The sequence below is a fragment of the Plectropomus leopardus genome, chromosome 12, assembly GCF_026936395.1.
Source record: "Plectropomus leopardus strain MGB_pleo_1.0 chromosome 12, ASM2693639v1, whole genome shotgun sequence".
Taxonomy (NCBI): Eukaryota; Metazoa; Chordata; class Actinopteri; order Perciformes; family Serranidae; genus Plectropomus; species Plectropomus leopardus.
Genome location: NC_142187.1, coordinates 6202315 through 6224445, shown reverse-complemented (window position 1 = coordinate 6224445; position 22131 = coordinate 6202315). Strand labels below are relative to the sequence as shown.

The 22131-nt window shown below is 37.2% G+C and overlaps 1 protein-coding gene across 2 annotated transcripts in view; it reads right to left on the bottom strand.

Moving 5' to 3' along the window:
• The window catches only part of astn1 (astrotactin 1), a 513900-nt gene that overhangs the window by 54570 nt on the left and 437199 nt on the right, over window positions 1-22131 (bottom strand). For both annotated transcript variants that reach the window (XM_088085587.1, XM_042497522.2), the window contains exons 20-22: window positions 11410-11687; window positions 7146-7279; window positions 6429-6580 (exon numbers count right to left, since the gene is read on the bottom strand). In XM_088085587.1, the coding sequence (XP_087941713.1) occupies window positions 6429-6580; window positions 7146-7279; window positions 11410-11687 (564 nt within the window). The remainder of the gene's footprint in view (window positions 1-6428; window positions 6581-7145; window positions 7280-11409; window positions 11688-22131) is intronic.

The following is a 22131-nucleotide window of genomic DNA, read 5'->3' as shown; positions in this document are numbered from 1 at the left end:
AAGTGGTGTGAGTGAGTTTGTTTCGAAGCAATTAATGAAGTCTGTTTTCTCCAATGCCAACGACGCATAATATCTATGTCATCCTTAAAGGGCCAAGAAAGACTTGTGATTAGCTACGAAACTGGCTGGAAAATGTGAAAAAAATTACCCTGCTGTGGAGCTGAAGGGATAGTAAAGACGTTTCCTTGTGAAAGAAAGCAACCTTCATTATTTTAATGAGGATGGCTAAAGTGCATGACACCATGGAAACATGCATTGTCTTATTTAGAGTGCAACAGAATCGGTAAACTGGAAAAGCTCAGCATGACAGAAACAATCGACTGAGTGGAATATTCCTGTGCCACAGTTCCTGTGTTGCTTGCCCAGTACCAATACTAATTTCCATGAAAACACTGCCATCAGCTCAATGGTAGTTCCAGTATCTTGTTAGATACAAGAACTTTTGCTTTAAGACTGCTTATCTGATTGGAATATCCCTCACTATCTCCTCTATATCTCTGTATGAACCGTTAGCAGATAGCAACAAAGAGACATCAGCAGGTCATTTTTGCTTAAATGACTTAATCTGTACTTGAGATTTCAGCATTTCCTCTTGCGTCACAAAGAAATTATGTTTCTTTTGATATCGCTGATCGTGATTAACTCTTTCCAAAAACGTTAAACTTTGATGCTGTACCAAAGTACCATTCTGATGCCTGAGAGATTGACTTTGTGGCTCGATAAGAACTTTGTTTGAACTTTAAGACTGAGTAAACATTATATCAAGCCACTGCAGCCCCAAAATGTTCTCTCGACCACAGAAAGTCATGCTGGATACTTGAGCATCCACCGTTTTCATCTTCTGTGTTTATCGCTCTGACAGCACAGATTAGGGGATGGGACAAACATTTGTTTTGTTAGGGCAATGGAACACAGCAGTAATGGTGAGCTGACACAGACAATTTGTTCAAAGGGCACAGGAAGAAATTATGTTCCAAAATTCCAAAACAGAAACTGAAAGGTCACATTTGCCATTAAAGCGATATTTCATTGTTGCTCGTCAAAAGTCTCCCCTTGCATTAAAGTTGCAGTTGTCCTCCTGGAGTCACCATACGTTAGTACTGAAGTTCCACTGATGGTGCACTTTCCATCTCTTTACCCTAAGCTTATTGGCAGTAAAGCAGGATTACCACCCTGGCAGGGTGGCCAAAAAACTCCAGGGGCCACAAAAGCCCCATGTTTCATGTGCCAGCTTGTTTGTGGTAATTGTAAGTTTGTTTGGAAAAAACAGAAATGTGTACTACTAAAGCACAGTATCGGCAGCAAAATCTGAAGTCCCTCTAAGTTGGTCATGAGGTCTAGCCCTGTAAAACGTTTTTCCTAACCGTAACCACCTCCAACCCCTTGCCTAAACGTAATATTTTACTACTACGATCATTCCAAATTCATGATCCAAAGAATCATTTCATAATATCAGGTCATTAGCTAAAGATTAATCAACTGTTTAATCTCTTCCCAAGAAAACTCAATTAAAGTGTGATTTTGAATTTCATTCCTAGTCTTACATTACGTTTCTTGCATGCCTTTTCGTGCTTCTTAATTATCATGAATTCTGTGTTTTGAATTTATCATAAAAAGAAATTGGGCATTGACAAATGATCTGGTTGGCCTTAAATTTTATTCTAAAATTATTCATTCCCCTTTTTCAAAAATATTTTAAAAGTATTTTTTTGATTCAGTTTTAAGACTATTAATTTACTCTTTTTTCTTTTAATCTTCTGTCTCTTCTGCTGATTGTACCCCCCATTTTCCTTATTTTATAAAATTTCTACAATACATTTTTCACGGCTACCTCTCCTATATTTTTTTTCAAACCCTCACCACTTACTCCTCCTTGCCTAAACCTAATTTTTTAGTCTATTATGCATAATTTGATTTCATCATTTACACAAACATAGTAATCTACTTTTCCCCCTCTAAACTATATAATCTCTAGCAAATGGGGTAATATCCAATAATATACATGAACTATCATATTTTGTGCAACTCACAACACCTTATTGTGTATTGTTGTCTAGGCAGGTGATAATGTCCTGGCCCAGTTTCCAGAAGAAAATGTAGGCTTCGTACGTTACATTTCATACATATCATATTAATGTTTTTAAAGTGATGTAAACTAATATCTGACTTTGCCATCAGGAGGTGGAGGGGTGGGTGGATGTTGTGTCACCTTGATGAGACGCCTGCCAAGCTGCAGACCGCTGTTGGAGACCAATAAACAACAAAACTGATTGTGATTTAGTAAGTAATTGTTGGGGAGTCCGGTGGCTCAGTGGATAAGCAGGCACCCCATATATGAAGGCAGTGTCCATGCTGCAGTGGCCGTGGGTTCAATTCCACTTTGCGGCTCTTTGCTGCATGTCATCCCCTCTCTCTCCCCTTTTCCCGCTATCACTCTGTCCTATCTAATAAAGGCAAAAAAAAGTAAGTTGTTGTTGTGTGCTGTTTTCAGTGGCTTTTCAACCACCAAACATGTTTTTTTTGTAGTGAGCTGCTGCTGTGTTTCCAGTGGCTTTTTAGGCACGCAAAGGAGTCGTTTCTTTCCCTCGGACATTAATAAATCCTTGTGCTAGGAACGTGGCCCAAAACCAGTTATTATAAGTTAAAACATGATCTTTTTCTAACCATAACCAAGTGTTTTTTGTTTGCTTAACTTAATCCCATGTTAACCACAATGTTGAATTGTATAGTTTCAGTTTATCCACTGCCTCATGTGCAAATCTAATGTAGCCATGGTTTGCAGTGATGTAGCATGACAACATTTTCTTTTTCTCTGGTGACTGTGTTGAATATTCATACAGTACTACTATAATTCACAATTCAGAACTTCACTTCAAGATTCAAGGTCAGAACTGAAAAGCAATAGAAGAAACAATGTTGTAGACCATAAGTGTACAACAAAGAAAATTTCTCAGTATAAAAAAAGATATATGGATGCTAACATATTTCATTAATCACTGTCAGTTGCATCACAACTTGTAATGATACGTCAAAGTATCATTCAGCACCAATTCAATACTTCCATAGGAATGCTATGGATACTTTGGTGACTAACTGACTTGATCTCACTGGGCCATAGGCCTGCTAAAAAAAACTCCCAAAAAATGTCCCAACCACACCTTTGTGGAACCCTCTTTAATGTGTTTACAGCAGGGGGCAATAAGCTCACAGACAGCAGGTTGTCACGTCCAGCTGAATTCAGGGTGATCTGAGGTTGTTTCAACATAATTATACCACTACAGGCAGCACAGTGCGCTTCTGTTCAAATGATCAGTGAATGAGTGAGCAGGTAACATGTTGGGAAACCTAGACCCAAGTACAGTTAAGACAAAGACATTATTAACCCTTTGGGACTTTTTGGGCATTTTACCCACTTTTCATTCTTCAATTTTTGATAATTTTGACTGTGTTCATGCATATGGCATATATTTTGGGAAAATTGTGCATTTTTATGTAATCTTTTAGCTCAGCTCCTACATTAAGTCTAAAATACACTGTGTAAACAAGATATATACATTCATACTGTTAAGTGCAAAAAAAGCACCACTGAAACCCATTCAAGCTGTAATTTTTGATCCCACAGCCATCAAAGCATAAAAACATGCATCGCATTATTTCTGGGTGTCATACTGATGACCATAGTTGGCATATGGAGAAAATACATGCTATTTCCACTAGGTGGACTGTCACAATCAATGTCGCTTTAAATCACCAACATATCCCAGTTAAATATAATGAATATTTCATATTTGTGATTAGGACTGATGTTGGTTGAAAATCTACTCAATGAAAGTAGAAAATGATATTAAGGTATAATATTTTTTATAGCCTGATTTTGAAAAGTGCATTTTGTGCAAAGAGTGTTATGAGTGGCTGTAATATTAAAGCGAGCCCTAAGGGTTAATTACTGAGGTAATTAGCCTGTTTTGTCCCTCCAGCAGAAAAATATTCAAAACTCCTCCTTGGCATTTGATTTGAATATTCAAGAAACATGCATCTCCACAGCTGTGATGGGCAAAATACGGCTGCACGTCTTCATCATCAGGTAGGTTTAGAGTACTGTGAAATAGAAAATGCCCTGTGACAACTGTTTACATTATATTCTTTTGCATTACCGGTCTATGATATATACCGCGCTGCTTGCAATACAATTGTGAAGGGGAGGGAAAGTCAAGCCACTGTTATGTATATGCAGAGTTTACACCACACCGTTGACAATTTTTATAGAGTTGGTGGTAAATGTTTTTTATCTGCAGCCAGAGCTTTGAAATACCAACTTAAATAAATGCTTTAACTTATGGTACACTGTTTTGAAAAGAATATAAAAGCCCTCACAGCTAAAAAGAACATTACTGCAGAGCCTATAGCTCATATTCACTGTAACAGCAGCACTAATAAAGAAAATGCTCACCTGCTCTCCCCTCCCATCTGAATCCCCAGCACTGATTAATGATCCTTACTGTTCTGACTAATACAGTTTATTCTCTCATTAAGCCACAACAAACTTTGCTACTCACAGGGAACTGTAACAGTCTCCGTTATGGATTGGGTCATTACTGCTAAAATAAACTGCCCCTGTTTTGCCAGCTTCCGCTCATATAGCCACAGCCAAATAAGCTGTGCGCTCTGTTATGGATGACAGCGCTACACACACTCCTGCTGCTGCTGTGGCTGTTTATATGATTTCCTCTTGTTTAGTGGAAACTTGAGGGAAAACATACCTGAATAAGCAAATCATTGAATCCGTATGGATTAAACTGGGAACAAAAATATAAACCCCTTTGAAAACAAGCGCTTGGAAAGAGACGAAGAACTTTTACTGTAAAGTTTTAAACACCGTTGTGATGATGTGTTTCATTTTGAGAAAAGACAGGTTCATAAGTGTCATATGTCATTACCAGTATGATGCAGGCTCCCTTCCTGCAACACTGAATACAATTCTAGAAGTAAATTAGACAACAATGCACAGCTGATTATGAGAAACCAGTGTGGAACTGCAGTCCAGATTTCAGTCTCATCAACAAACTAAATCCTGTCAGCCCTCCATTATTATTATTACTTGTGTACACCATCTTGTGGAGGCCTCACAAACTACAGCTAAAATAGGCCTGTAACAAACACTGAGGTGCTTCCCCAAACCTCAGGGCATACTCTTATCATACGACATGAAATTCAAGTTAGCTTTTTGTCTGACAATAGGGGGTTGATACAATGGGTCCATTCAGATGCATACCAATATTCCACTACTATTGTGAATATGACAATATTCTGAATTCGATGAGGGTCATAAACAACATACTCCATTTAGACATTATGAATTAGGTCTTTTTACGAATTCAACATGTTCTGATTTGCCAGTGTATTTCTGGTATTAATAGCATTATTTAGACATGTATACAGCACACTGTGATTATTTATCTCCATTATTTTCTGGGGGAACGGGGGGGCAGGCTGTGCTCGTGCAACACATTTTTGCTCCAGACTCCTCACATTTTGTCGCATGTACAATGGATTTTTGTGTCTGTTGTTGACGTTCTGGGACACCACGTCAATTTACACCTGTTAAATGCATGTTGCCTATTCAAAATACACTTCCATCTTCGAGCAAATGTACAGTTTCTGTTCATTAGATGCATACAGTCTTTCAAATTAAAAGTACGACGGTACAATACTCCCCTGTTTAACTAATACACATGGTTAGTTTCAGAAGAAAAACAAAAATCATTATTTATTTACATTAATATGGGAAGCATACACAGGCCTCAAAGATAAAGTCCTGGAGTATTCTGTATATTTTGCATGTAAAGCCACTCAATGTAGTGCAGCCTTTGTTGCAAACTGCAGACCCACAGTACGATAAAGTCCCTCTTTTCTCACCTTTGGACTGAGATTTCTTCCAGGTGGTAGACTAGATAAAACAAATTGAGCTTATGTGGCCACATGGTGCTGACAAATTGGCGGGTTTCTGCTTTGAGCCAGCATAAATAATGAACACTGGCCAACAGCTGCCCATACAAAGCGAGGCCAACTGACTTACTCATTACCCATCTCAAAGTGGTGCACATCCAAAACATCAACAGTCTCTCTTGCTGGTTCAGTGACTTTTGAAAACACAGGCAGTGAGCTGCAGGAACCGAATGACACAAATCCAAGAGAACAACATCGTTTTGCACCTGTGCCAGCACGTGGATGGTGACATTTTTTTATGTACGTAGCATACGTAAAGTAGTCTAAAAGATATATTTTTCCTGTTTTTCTCAGAAACACTACTAAAGCTGGCATCACTGGTTGCCTGGCAACATAAGCCTTTTTCACAATGCTCCAACTGTTGGTGCCTGTTTATCATCAATAGCCAAACTCTTGATGTGGGCATTTCTGGGCCGACGTACCTGTCTCAACTTTGGAGTGGTCGGTCCTCTCTGTCACCTTCTCCTGGCTAATGAGGTAATCGACGATCCGCACGCCGATTGGCGGCTCCGTGTGGTTCCACTCCATGATGACCAATGAGCTGCTGGGCTCGTAGGTGTAAGACAGCTTCAGCCTGGCAACAGAGTGACAGAGATGCAAAACCACAGCCGCTGAGTGAAAGATGTTGTCAGCAAACCAGTCTCATTACCGTAATTGACAGCTAACATCATCCCCCTGCGTTCCGCAAAAGTGCAACCCAATGAAAACACATCCTGAAATGTCACAAACACTTCTGTCAACAGAAAATACAGCCATTTAGACCTTGATGTCTGACTTGGCTTCCTCTAAAGCAGGGATCTGCAGCTATGTAGCATTGAGACCCATGTGTACAGAGGTTTTCATGCCAACCGATCAATACAGCAGCTCATTTCATTGATTAGCACTCCCGAACCGGACAAGAGAGATAAATCAATGGTCGCTATAATCATGGATGCATTATAAAACTATGGGCCCCTGGGCACAGACACATAACACTCAGCAATCCATCCACGGCTGCAATATTTACTTGCAATAAAATTCGGTGTACACATGCATCCCTATGGCACATTACTTGAGATCAGTGCAGCGTGAGATAGAGTTCTGCCAGTGAAATGACGGATGGTATGTGCTCTGAGGTAATATTGTTCCAAGTTACTAACATAGGTTGGGGAAGTGGGGCGCAGGTGGGCAGCCCGTCTGTGCCAAAAGCGCTGGAATCACACCGACACCAGTCATCGATTACATCACCTTTCCCCGAACACCACAGCATGCTCATCATCGCCTCCTGAAGAGCCTGTGCAGAGAGAGAGACACAAAACAATGCTAAATTCAAAGCACATGTCATATTGAAGCACAATGTGGATAGCAAGAATGAAATTCTATCCTCACATCAACTATTTGATATCAAATTTTATATGAAATGAGGACAATCTTACTTTTATACTATGTTTTTTATTATTTTGGGGCATTCGGTGCTTAGCCTGGATACCTTAAAGAGATAACAGGAAATGAGGTGAGGGAGAATCAGCGGCATTGCACTTCATAGTCTGTGCCATGTTTTCTCATATTGTTATATGTGAATTTTTTTTTAATATGGACATTTTTTAGTTCACAAAAATTTCATACAATTTTGGGTTTATCACACATACACACACCCGCAATATCCGTGACATCCATCATGCATGTCTATCCGGACTATTCCTCTTAAACCACTATCAGACCACTATCAGTGATGGAAAGTGCAAAGAGTGCAACACTACAAAATTCTTTACACCCATGTTGCAGTGCATCTTCCACACATCATGATATTAACCCTTTGAAAACCTGGGTTGACATCATTTTTCTTGTGCTGAGCTCAGACACCTTTCACAAGATATTTGACCATTGAAAGTGAAATGTGTTCATTTTTTTAAACATAGGGCCAAAAGGCTGTGACCAAATTGGCAAGAAATGTCTCTCAAATCACTAAAAATTAGTTTTAAAAAAAGAGGAGAGGATTGTCAGAAAATACTCCAAAAAAGGGGTAACTGTCCAGAAAACTCTTTAAGTGTGTGTTAACACTTTACTTGGTCATTTCTTGTGTTTCTTTCACTTTTTTTGGCTTATTTTAAAGTAATTATATTAGTTTCTTTTTTCCTTTTTTTACAATCGTTTTTGCTCATTTCTGTTCCATGTCTTGTTTATTTGCTATATATTATTATCATCATTATAATCCATGAACATTAAAACCTAGGAGAAGACATCAGACAGACATCTTTTCTGTGTTATCACTCTTGGTTCTGGAAAAAGGATGAAAAATAAACTCTTCAGTTCGGGCAAAGAGTAAAATGGTCACCAAGAGAAATTTTTGTGTTGGCTCCATTTCGGAAATGTTCAGGGCCCTCAAGTGTACCAAGTTTTGTGCTTTTATGAGAAGGTGAACTTAATTTTCACATATCACCTGGACAACTAAATCTCCTCATGGTGACCTTTTTGTAATTTTGTCTGCCGTTTATATTTAAACTTGTATGACAAACAATGGATTATTATGTCTTATTTTGGGTTCCTCATGTGTACCTGATGGCCGTGGCCACACCCTCATAAGAGGTTAAGTGTAGGGCTGCAACAACGAATCGCTAAAATCGATTATAATCGATAAAACCGATTTTTTTACACATGACATGCGCGTTTGTCCGCAGAAATAGACAGTGGAGATGGTGTTTTGATTATTATATTGACTCTATGCTACCTTTTACTGCTGTTTAAAAATCTCTCTCTGTCACAGAGATGAGGAAATACAAAGACGGCTGTTCTACTCCAACTTCCTGGCTTCCCTTTCAAAACAAAAGCCCTCTGACAGCATCTCTGTGGACAGAATCCAATCAGTTGCTGATACAAGGCATTTTATTTTGAAACATTTACAGGACAGTGTTGTAAGCTATGCAGGAGCTTGCACGACTTCATAAATGAGTGGAATTTGTGCTATAAATGTGGAAATACAAAACTAATATCTGTGGGCCGTGACGCAGCAGCGATGTTGCCACGCAGCAGCAACAACACTGCATGTGTGAACACCACAAGCACGACACACGCCGCAGTTCAGCACGGCTGAAGTCAAACTGAACATACATCGTTTTTTGTCGTAAGGAAATTTAATGGTATGTTGTAAAAGCTGTCAACATTTAGTTTTGAATTGTTTCATATTGATTTTTTTAGTTTTTTATTATTTATAATTTAATATTATTTTGACAGCTCAGGGATGTTCAAGCAACCGCCTGTTTATGCATTGCACTTTTTGTTCTGTTGTCAATGATAATCTGTTTTTGAGCAAAGTGATGGGAGAAAACACATTTATTTTATTATTATTTCTATTTCTATTTTTTTAAAAATCTGATTCATCGATTAATCAAAAAAATCGACCGATTAATCCATTATCAAAATAATTGCCCTAGCTGAATGATTCACACACTCACCCACACCACTTATATGACATACAATAGAGTTTGTTTTGTTTAAAGTTACAAGCACATAAACGGCTCTCCAAAGTCCTAATTAGGAGTGGAAAATTTTGATGATACCCGAGTTGTGATGATTGCGCAAGATATTTAAGTTAAACATTTGTTTTTTTAACTTATTTTTAGATCATTTTCTTGTACTTTTTACTAATTTCTTGCAATTTTTTGGGTCATTTCTTACTTTATTGCTAATTCCCTTCTTCGCATGTTTTAGACAGAAATTGAGGCAATTTGCTCAGGGTTTCAAGGGTTAAATAACAATAATGTAGATACTTATTGTAGCAATGGTAGTAAGCTGTTCCACAGAGATGATCCTCTGTATATCAATAAATGTAAAAAAAAAAGCAAAAAAAAAAAGCCAAAAAAACTCATATCAGTTCATAAGAGTTGAATACATTTATGTACACACCTCTAGTAGTAATATGAAGTACAAGCCAAAAAGTAAAATATATATAATCAAAATGTTGCCTGTTCATGGTGTCTATAGCAGCAGCTGCACAGTCAAACACAGGCAACCTCCAAACAGCCTTTGTCAATAACAGCAGCTGTATATCTGCCTGAGCTTGTGGATGAAAGCCTGACCCCCCACGAGCGAGGAAAGCACCACGTCGACCTTTCTTCCTGCTTGAGGAGTAGAAGCGGTAACAACGTGCGGTATCGATGGAGTCAAATAAGTCACAGCACAGCACGGCAGTACGGCACAGCATGCTGCCAGCAGAGGAAGGCGAGATACTCCAAAAGGAAAAGACTTCACTGTTTCTATAACCTCGTTCATAATTTGGCCGCAACGTTTTCCAGCCCTGGTGGATTGTCTACATACAGTCACAAACGCACGGTGGCTCAATGCTAGGATTTTTAAAAATGTTTTTTTGTAATATTAGCTGCAAGTTAAACCTTTGAAATCTACACAAATTAACATGGGAAGAGCGCATTGAGCAACAGAAGAAGAAATGACCCAAAAAATAACAAGAAATTGGCAATCAAGACTTGATGTAAAGTGTTAAAAAATTATATATTTTGGAATCATAATTTTAAATATGTAGTAATAATTACACATATAGCGTTTCACCCTGTATTTTTCCTTTTTCCCTAGCTTTTAACTAAAAACAATTATTTCTGTTTTTAATACCAACTTGCACATTGCCTCTTCCCCATGTTTTTGAAAGACCTCACAACAATTTGATCAGGGTTTAAAGGTTTAACCCTTTGAAACCTGAGCAAATTGGCATGACTTCTTTTAAAAACATGGGAGGAAGACAATGTGCAAGTTGGTATTAAAAAAAGGTTCACAAACTGCAAGAAATAATCCTTTTTAGAAAATGTTTAAAAAGCTAGGGAAAAAAGAAAAAAGGGGAAAAGCTATATGTGTAATTATAATTACATAGTTCAAATTATGTTTCAAAAACATATAATTTTTAACACTTTTCACTAAGTCAGCCAATCAATAAAACTTTGCCAAAAAATTACCTTAAAATTAGCAATAGAAAAAGTACATAAACAAACAAGGATATGGTCTGAAAAAAGTGAAAACATTTTAAAAAATATTATATATCCTGAAACATATTTTGAATATAAAATTCTAATAATCCTAAATATAATTTATGGACATTTTTCCTTATTTTGGGGGGATACATTTGTTGTTATCTCTCTTTTTTTGCTCAGTTTTCAAAGGTTTAAATACTAATTTAAGGTGTCTGAATGCAGCACAACAAAAATCTATGTCAATACAGGTTTTAAAGGGTTTAAGACTTGTTAAAGTTAGATTAGAAAAATCCATAAAAGTTAGATTCTAAGACACAAATGCTTCTTTCACAGGAAATATATGGTCCTATTTTGAGGGCACCACAGAAAATGATATAAAGGGTTCTGTCAGAAATTGGTGTTGACATTAGACAGTTCCAGATAATTAAGGACAAAACACTGTACCCACCTGGTAGGTCTCATTGTTGGACACCAGTTCGTAGATGGGCGCGGCCTTGGTGATCTGCAGCAGGACGGGCTCGGACTGCTGCCGCCCCTGCACCACCCTCGGGCTCATGTGGCAGAGGTGACAGGAGCGCGGGCACTGGCCTTGACTGTTGCAGTCCATACGAACTCCTGCCGCCATGCGCTTCGCACCCGTGTCCAGCAGACTGGCGATGTACGCAGGGTAGGTCAGCGTCCTCGGCTCCTTGTCGCGCTCCTCCGACTCCTCCGAAGGCGAGTTACCTGATAGACGAAAATTGGTTGATTAGCACTTTTTTGTTTTATTGTGACCCCTAACATCAAATGTTTGAGACATAATCAAAAACTGATTTGCCCAAAACACAGAATAAAAGCAATAAAACATATCATGGGAAAATGTTAAGAAAGCAGATAAAGTAGACAGATGGTCACATGTTCCTAATGATGAGATCAGGGAGTGAGGGAATGAGCAAAAGTGTACTGAGAGAATATAGCAACATGGCAAATCTACAAAGCATGAATGTGCTCCCATATCTCCCGTCTAGAGACTTTTTTAGCTTCTTTACATCACAGGCAGAATACATGAGCAGGAGTGTAAATATTTGGGCCACAGCTACAAAGAGCTCCGTGTTCCCTCGAGCAGAGAAGGTGAATGTGGAGGCCTGTGTTGAACAATGAAACACTTACATTGTGTTAAAGGGACTTTGCTGTTAAAGGCTGTTATTGATCTTAATGATTTATTTCCCCGCTCAGCTTATGGGACTTAAATTTCGCTCTTCAAAAACATTGACAACTGATAAAGATACAATATTAACGAGTGAGATGAAACCAGGTTCTTCCCAGCTAGCCGGGAACATTTCCAGAACATTGGCTAACGTTACCTTCAAGTTGCAGCATTTTAAAGAAAACATTTGAATCTAGTGTTCAAAAGAATGTTTTAAGGATGTTTATCATTTCAGATAACGTTCCTGTAAGGTTAAATGCTGCCTAAGACGTAATGTCTTAACTGCAACATTCTGAGGACGTTTTGGTGAGAAGTGACTGATCATAGTGTTCTTTTTATAAAACGATCCCACAATGTTACATGAGAACAAAGGAAGAATGTTTTTGAAGCAACGTTCAGAACAAGTTATTGAGGACTGAGATTACAGATGTTTTTTTTAGATGAAAATGTAATGTAATGTGATGTATTGACTATATATATATATATATATATATATATATATATATATATATATATATATATATATATATATATACACATATATTTAACATTATTTGATGTTTGTCCGAACTTTAAGAAAAACATTCATGGAACACAAAGAAAACTTGCCATTTATAACATTAGTAAAACATTCAGTGGTTGCATTTAAATGTTCCCAGAACGTGTTTAGAACCAAAAATTGCTTGCTGGATTCTCCTTTTTCTTACAATACGTTGAACATACATAAGCCTATTTTGTATTAGTGAATGCAGAAATGTATGGTGGAGAACTACTTTTTGCTCCATAACATTTATGCACCAAGTTTAAATAGTAGTTTTGTTAGTCCATAATACTTGTTATGTACAAACCTGTTAGACAGGTGCATATGTACCGTAGCCTTCTTCCACCAGGATGAAAAAAAAAGTGTAGGTCATAACAATAAGAAATTTGCTCAAAATATCATAGTATCGCAAAAACAATGCATAATAAAATAAATAAAAAAATTACTGACAAAATAATCACAAACTTTTCCAAAAGTAATTACTTATCTGAAAATAACAATGCAGTTTCGCAGATTAATCACTTATTTTAAAATGCCTCAGAATTTCTAATGAGAAATGTTCTCATTAAGAGTAACTCTCAAAAATGACTTATCTCAAAATATTCTCTCCATACTTTTTCCCCATGCCCAGATCCCCAAAAGCAGTCAGTCAGCAGGCCTGATTAAGTCACCTGTGCCTTACTAGTCTAAGTGAAGCAGTCAGTTAGGTGTTTAATCTCCAGTCACCAGTGAAATGTCTCAAAATTATAAACCAGGTTTTGTGTTTGTTTGTTTGTTTGTTTTTTGCATTTTGTTGTCACCTGGTTTATGCCTTCTCTCTGCTTTGTCTATTGCAATAATATTGATAAAAAAATAAGAAAAGTAGTTGTAGCAGTTGTGCATGACCATCAGTGTGGTCTTCTGGTCCACCTTCTCCTCCCTGCTCTTTTTACTGTATCATTAAAGATTTAAAAAATAATGTGAAAATCAATAGTGAGCAAAAATTCTATGCAGAAATTAAGACAGAGTGGGTCTATTCCTAGCATGAAGCTAGCTAGCCGGCCACAGGTAACAATGACATTAGCATTTTCGTTTACCGAGCTTTACCGGTGTCGCATTAATTTGACATTATTTAGCGAACATTATCGACAGGCAGCAGCGTTACTCAACTCACCCGGTTTGTTCTGAAGAAGGAGCGCAGAGTTTGGGGCCTCTCGCTGGTTGGTTTGCTGAACATTATTTGAGGTACTTTAGTTAAAACCGTCAGTTCAGAGCGGAGCTGCCGGCGCACGTTTCAACTGCGTCATCATCACAGCAAGACAGCGCGTGCATGCCGCAGCACATTCATGGTGCGTTTCATGACCGCTCGGAAAAACGAGGTACGACATGTTGCAAATGAAGGACCCCCAAATTGGATTAGCCTCTGCTGCTGACCCCCTGCTGCATTTTTTTAAAATTACATTTACATTATAATGGCAACTATCAAAAATCACACACACATACAACTTCTTAATATATTTTCCTTATTTGATTAATAATAATAATCAGTCTTTCCTCATCAATATTTCTTGTCATTTGCAACGGTAGTATTAACAGTAAATATATGTTCTCTTTTGTTATTTATTCATTACATTCAGTGTGTCTTTCTTCTGTTGTGAACAGTCCTCGTCATTTGGGGGGTCTGTGGTGTCACTGTAATATCCGACGTTTTTGCAGGTCCGTGAATGCAGTGCAGCATGCTAAATTATTTTATCTCCTTCACAGCTGAATGTCACTGGTGGGGTGGATAATTGATCTGTTGACAAGTTCACAGCTGATCAAATCGAAGGATGAAAGAAGATATTTGCAGATTTGTGTATGTGAAAGACAGTTTTAGGCCCAGCAGAATTAATGGTTTAGTTTAACTTTTAAGGCGCCTTACGTTCTGCTGCATGTCTCTTACTCTACTGAATAACCTAACGGTTTATATATTTTAATACTACTCCGAATTATCGGTCCAGCTCCATTCATTGAGACTATGGTGGGACAAACTAAACTATGGCGGCCCACCATACTCTCGGTTATTTTTTTCAATATTCCCCCTTTTTTCCCACAAGTTTCTGCGGGCCCCCTAGCGCCCCTGGAGGCCCTCCAGGGGGTCGCGGCCCCCACTTTGAAAAACAGTGGTCCACCTAACTCCAGAGCCAGCAAGCCACACCAAGAATCCCACATCTTTGGAGTGGTACAGTTTGTAACTCTACGCAGTATCACAAAAATAAAGTCTTCTCTCAAAATCAGAACTTTCTTATAAATATAACTTGCTTATTGCAAAATAAATAGTAACTTACTTAAAAAAAGAAGAAAAAATCTCGTATCTCAATATATTGACCCAAAATGACTATGTAGCTCAACATAACTTAGTATATCAGAAATATATCTATCCAAAATTAATAACTAAATATCATTAAAATAATGACTTAATATCTCAAGAATATTGACTAAGCTTTTTCAACATGACTTAGTGTTACTTGTCATTATTTTGTTTAAGGAAGGCATCATTTTGAATAAATGTTTCATTATTTTGAGCCATTATTCATTATTTTGAAATGCTAAGTCATTATTTTGAGAAAGTTTATTATGTCTTACAGGACTTAAATATATAAAAAATATATATAAATAAAATAAAAAAATCACAATGAAGGTCATAAAAAATATATATATTTTTTTTTTTTTACAAAGGCAGAAATGGGCTTCCATACATCAAGAGATGAAATAATTTAAAAAGAAAGGATTAAGCTCCAACACACTATCAGCACTGACTTTATTAGGGACACAATGTTTTAGTCAAAAACCTTTGTCTGGCACCTGATGCCACTTTTGATTACCCTTTCGGCAAAAGTTTGTTGAGTTGAATGCAAATGTGTGAATCAAATATTTCCGATTAAATGTTGTTTTGCCTGAGGCAGAGTGGGACATCCACCCGCTGGAGAAGAGGGAAAAAAACATGTTTAATGTGGAACTTTGACTGCTATTTTTCTCTTTTAAAAGGGGGGAATTGCTCAGATTACCATTTTGGGAGACTTGCTTGGCTGGGAGAAAACACAGGCAATTTAAAAGCTCAAGCACCAATTAGGGAATAGACTGGTTGTGCGAGCTGCCTTTGATGGAATACAACTCAGGTTTATGAGCCATGGGCGAGCGTACCAGCTCAGGGACCAACGCACGTGTGCACAAGAATGAAGGTGAAGAGAAGGCAATTTTTCTTAGGATAAAATATAAATAATTCCGGCGCTTAAATGTGTACTTTTTGTTTTGCAAGTTCTTTAAAGTGATCTTTTGCACTTTCTTTTCCTGTTTGCTCGGTTGGAACAGATGCTTTTGTTTGTGAAACCTTTTGGTGTCAAGATGTATGCTTTGTAAGAATAGAAATCGTCTAAATAAAGGTTATTCTACTTATGTTAATTGAGATAAACATACAAATCCGAACACTCAATACCTCGACACAAACTCCATTTCTCATACACCTCATGTTTACACCCCCATCCACCCCATTTCTTGCACTTACAAATGTCATCAAAACAATATCTGTTGGACTTTGAAATTAACATTATAAGCAGACAACAATTAAAAGCCAGGAAGACGGCATCAGAATATCTCTATGGATTATCATAATGAGTGTGTACCTGCGTTGTGTGTGTGTGTGTGTGTGTGTCTTGTTTATGTCAGTGTGTGTCACTTGCCATTAAAAAGATATTAAGAATCGACAATAACAATATTCAGTGTTTGCTTCTGCGTTAATAAGGCCTAGTTGATGACACCTCGTCTTCCACACATCTCTGACATGTACACACTTCATTTTGTCTGACACCTACGGAGTCATTCACAAGTTTTCAGAGTCATGTCAAGATTATTACAGTGAATTTAATTCAACTCTGTAATGGGCGTAAAAGTTTCTGTAGTAAGTAAAAAGAAACACTCGAGAAAATACTGTATAATGCTTCAGACTTTTGGGGTGAATCAGGATCTCAATTCACTGAAAATACTCCTGTTATGACCTTAAAGAGGTTTATTTTACAAGGTTGATGAGATATTTCAAACAGACTGAGGAGGTTGTTAAAAAAAAAACGCTTTTTCTTTCTTTTTTTGTGTATGTTAGCCCAAATCAGTACTTAACCCTAACTCTAATCCAAAACTATCCTTAACCCTTTGAAATCGATGTCAGTTTTTTGTGCTTGCACCTTTCACAAGCCATTAAAAACTTTGAGCAAATTGCTAAGGTTTCTTTCAAAAACATGGTGGAAAAAAGCAATGAACAACTTGATTAGAAATGCTCCACAAATTACAATTAATTTGAAGGTTTAGAAAATTAATTTTTTCAAAAGCTAGGGGCAAATGTCTAGGCAAATGAAGAAAAAAAAGGCCAGAGAAAAACTGTACTTATCATTATTATAATTATATAATTAAAAAATATACTAGAGAATTATTAGAATTTCAAACTGTTTCAGGGCTTGTCTCTTTTTTTGTTGTTGCTTATTTTCAGGTAATTTTCTAGTACTTTATGCCAACTTTCAAATTGTGGGGTAATTTATTCTTAATTTGCTTATCACATTCTTCTCATGTTTTGAAATAAATCAACCAAACAACCAAGATTTCACAGGGTAAGATTTCTTTCAAACACAAAAATGGCAATGGGCAACTAGCCAATACATGTCTTACAAATTGCAAGAAATTCTTAAAGGGTGACAAAATAATAAAATAGACAGATAAAATAATTAAATATTATAGACTTTTTTTTTTTTTTAAAAAAAGGAAAATTTAAAGAAAACTGCATTTATGTTTCTTATAATAATGATTAAAATGATAGAGGGATACATTAATTTAGCACAGGTCATTTTCAGGTCTTTCAGGTCATTTTCTTGTTTTTTTTGTTTTGCTTTTTTAAAGTAATTCTCAGGAAATTGTCTTGTAAATTTTATCTTTTTTTCTTGAAAGAAATCAGGCTAGTTTGTTGGGGTTTCAAAGGGTTAACCTCTATGAGCTGATTTAGAAAAAATAGAAAATGCCAACTTTTAGCCCATTTATATATATATAAACCCATAGGTCAGATCTGTGGGACTTAAATATTAAAAAAAATAATCAAACCTAACAAAATCTAGCATAACAAAGAGAAAGAGAGACCCTGAGCCAAGCACCCACTGGCAGACTGGAGTACTGCCCTCAAAGCACAAAAAGATATGAAGGAAATAATAGAAATAAAGCCAAGAAAACCACTCAGAGCACATTAATAAACCAGCAAAGCCAACCAATGAATCATTTCAGAATGCTGCCAAGAAAAAGACCACAGTGCACCTGGGCCCTGGAAATAAATTGACAATCAAACTAAAGTACAGGCGAAAGTAAAATTCAAATAAATGCCACACAGGAGCAGAGTGAACACATATCAACCCAAAGAAATCTAATAAGCTAAACAAAGACAAATGACACCCAACCAGGGAAATTTAAAGGCTATTTTCTCATGTGTTTCTAAGTGGCTAATGGGAAAAACATTTTTTTAAATTGGTCTGGTATTGAATGAGTGAAAACAGGCTGCCATGTAACCACTTGGGCCATATGAGACTGTCAATTTACGTCCACATATAGTGTTTGATTTGTTTTTCTTTTCCCCGCACTGACAGGCTCACATTGTTAGACTAAGGGTCTGACACCATTTTAGAAAGGATCCCTACAGAGATAGAAGTTTTTGTTAAAGAGTAAGATCCTTTTTGGTTACCCAGAAACAGCTCCAAAAACGCTAAACCCAAAAGCACCAGACCCCATTTAGATAAACTTTTATTCTAGCTTGTATAGAAACACCATATTTTTGCATCTAAGTGGGTGAATTAAAACTTTATTTCAACCAAACCAGGGCCATGATTGTTGGAACAATGGAAAGATGAACCAAGATGGCTTTTGTTCATTTTAGTTTGTTTGCTTGACTTTAAATGAAGTGTCTTTTACAATGATAAAATTACTGTATATTTAAATGGAGTCTGGTGGGTTTGGTGACGGCTGTTTCTGGTTAAACGAAAAAGCTCTACCTCTATAGAAATTCTTTCTATAATGTTGCGAGACACTTAGAATAATATTGTGAGCCTGTCAGTGACAAAACCAAGCACTTTTAGTGGACAAAAATTGACAGTACACAATTGTCCCTAATGGATACAATGCAGCCTGTTTTGTCACATCAGCTGCAGTGGTGTCGCACAGTAATGGATCAGTTTGAAAATTTGTTGCTCCTATCAGTCACTTAACCTTTAAAAATTTGGTTTGAAATCAGTTTTCTTGTACTGCATTCAGACGCCTCTCACAATGTACTTCACCCTTTGAAACTGCAGATAATTTGTACATTTTCTTTCAGAAACATGGGGGGAAAAGACACTGACAAACTTGCCATGAAATGTCCTACGAAAAAAAACAAACAAACAAAAAAAAAGAAATTAGGAAAAGCTGACAAAAAAAAATAATCGGAATATTTCTTTAAAAAAAAGATCAAACAATAGGGAAAAACACTAAATAATTATTATAATTACATCCTTAAAATTATGTTATGGGAAAAAAAATCTCTCTCTCTATATATATATATAATGTACACATATATGTTTTTCTGCACTTTTTTACTTCCTTTTTTGGCTTATTTTCAAGTATTTTTAACATTTATTTATCTATTTTTTACTTTTTTGTGCCTATTCTAAAGTAATTTTCCTCTAACTGTATGCTCATTTTTGGGCCATGTCTTGCCGAGTTGGTTATTGCCTTCTCCCCATGATTTTGAAGGAAATCAAACCAGGCTAATCAAACACAAAACACAAAACAATAGGGCCCAGATCTAAAAAAAAAACCAAACAAAATCAAAACAAACCCAAAGTTAACATTTAACAGTAGGTGTAATGAATGACAGTCTGGAAACTGGTATTTATCTGTACACAAACACCACAAAATCAGAACATGCTAATAACATAGTTAATTTGTAATCCCTCTTTTTATTTGGGGGTCCCTTTGCATCTTGTTCCTGACCTTGAACTTGCAACTTCGTGGTCCTCTGATTGGGTCACTGAGACAAATCGATACGCCTTTACCACTCATAGGGATGTTAGGTAAATGAGGTCTGATAGAGGGGCGAATCACATCAGAGGAGAATGAAATCAAAGTCTGGACATTCACACATCTTGACCCCTGGGTGGCGTTGGTGTGTGCAGGTGCGAACATAAAACGTCTGAGTAGAGGCGCTCTGCAGGCCGTGACTCCGGCTGACTAATCAAAGGCGATAAAGGAGAAGATTAGGCTTGTATTTGTGTAAGTGGGTGGGTAGAAATAAATCAATGAGAAATAGAGAACACCCAGGAAAAAAGTCTAAAACCCCATCGTGCGATTGTGTGAGTGCACTGACGCTTGTGCGGAAAATATTTGCATTCACAGACCTCTCCATCCGTATGTTGCCAAGGATGTCGGCGTCCTTGCACTCCTGACCGGCCAAACTTTAAACTATCCCTGTCAAACTGGCTCACTTCCCGCTAATCAGCTCTCATCATTCTATCTTCACTTGCCACCTCCTGGCAGATGGAAATTAAATGTGGCAGTTATATTAGGACAGCTGGGTGCCTTTTAGGGCAAAGAAGATTGGCAATGATTAGTTCAGTTTAGTTTTGGTTTAGGTCAGTGTCAGCTGGGACTACGCGGGGATATTAAAACGGACGAGCAGCTTGGCCTGAAGACACCTGATGGCATAGCATACTCAGCGGCATATTATCACACTTAGCCCCCTGCAACTGACTGCATATTTACAATTTAGGGTAAGTATATAGCTAGATATAGAGATTTTATGTATGCACTCAAAGCAAGGCTGTTCTTTTTTAAAGGAGAAATGGCGCAGTAATACATTTACAAATTAAAAGTTGAACTCATAAGAAATACAATGCAATCTTACTGAATTTAATACACTATGACTGAATTTGGTCTGGACCAATAGCTGTTAGTGGTGATCCTTAAGACACCTACTGTAGCAGGACCTACTGTTGTGAGTACTGTGCCAGATGTTTATATTTCTTTCTGCGTGTCAGATTTTGTCACTGTGGCCACGTCACAATCAATGTAGTCAAAAAACTTTACAATTGTGTAGCTGAAATCACAATGAAGGTCAACTTTGAAAACAGATGTGGCCTGAGCAACGGCTGTTATTATACGCTGATGGATGGCCAGACGACACCAGGCACATCCACATGCAAAGCAAACAGTCACTTAAGAACACGGCCGAACGGAAACGGTTTTGTGCACATGAAATGCTGAAGAGCAGCGTCAGGTAACGATGCTACTGGTGACTATGTGAAGTAAGGAGCATAAATGCACTTATGGGGTGGATGCCACAAACAACTGGCATTTGTGCGGGACTCTGGAGTTCATCCAAATATGGGGAAAAATATATATAAAAAAACATGTAATTATCATAACTTTGCAATAAAGGCTACAGAAAAAATGATATAATAATTATAATTTTTATTTTACTTAGCACTTTTTCAGGTTATTTCCTTGTTTTTTGTTTTTACTTTTCTTTGTTTCCTTTTTTTCTAAAAATTCTGATAATTTTCTTGTAATTTTTCACAAATTTTCTTTGCAAATATTTGGGTCATTTCTTAAAAGGTTGCTCATTGCTTTCTTTCCATGTTTTTGAAAGAAAACCATTTTGCTCAGGTTTTAAAGGGTTAAACACTGACGCATGAAGATACCTAAAACGTCATGAGTAGATGCAGAAGGTCACTGACAGACCGTGTGACGAGTTGAGATGAGAACTTGCTGATACTTCTCTTAAATAGTCATAATTACCGTTGTTTTGCACATGACAACTGTTGTTCCCTTCAACAGGGAGGAAAAAATAACTCTCCAGAACATTTTGTGAAAAGCCTCTCTTGACCACTCAGACACAGACACATCAAGAGTCACTTTAGATTCCCCCAACCAGCTCCTTCGCTGGAGAGCTGGTGGAGTATTGAACTCCAAGGGTGAGTAACTGCTTAATGAGTGTTTATTTCTCCACAGGCTGCTTTACTATTTTATGAATTTCAATTTCTGTGATAAAGCTTATCTGAGGTGGCACTAAGCATGTCTCCAGCACCTGATAAGAGGGCTTTTAGACGGACTTTATGCTCATCACAATATTACAAAATTTAAAAAAAAAGGGCTACTATGTGAATCAGGCAGGAGAAAATACACCTGGCATTTATATGCACATAAATGCTGCTGTACATGAAACGCTGGAACACGTGGAGGATAATATGGGTTCCTTTGTATAGATATCTTCATTCCAGCTACTCGTCTTCTAAAGGTGAACTGTGGGTTGCTGCTGCGAGGTAAGAATGTTATTCTCTCTAATACTCAGGCTGGTTTTTTTTCTGTCGCACAAAAGAAAACAAGAGAGTACCATCTTCTTCTTTGAACTCCCCTTAATGTTTTTC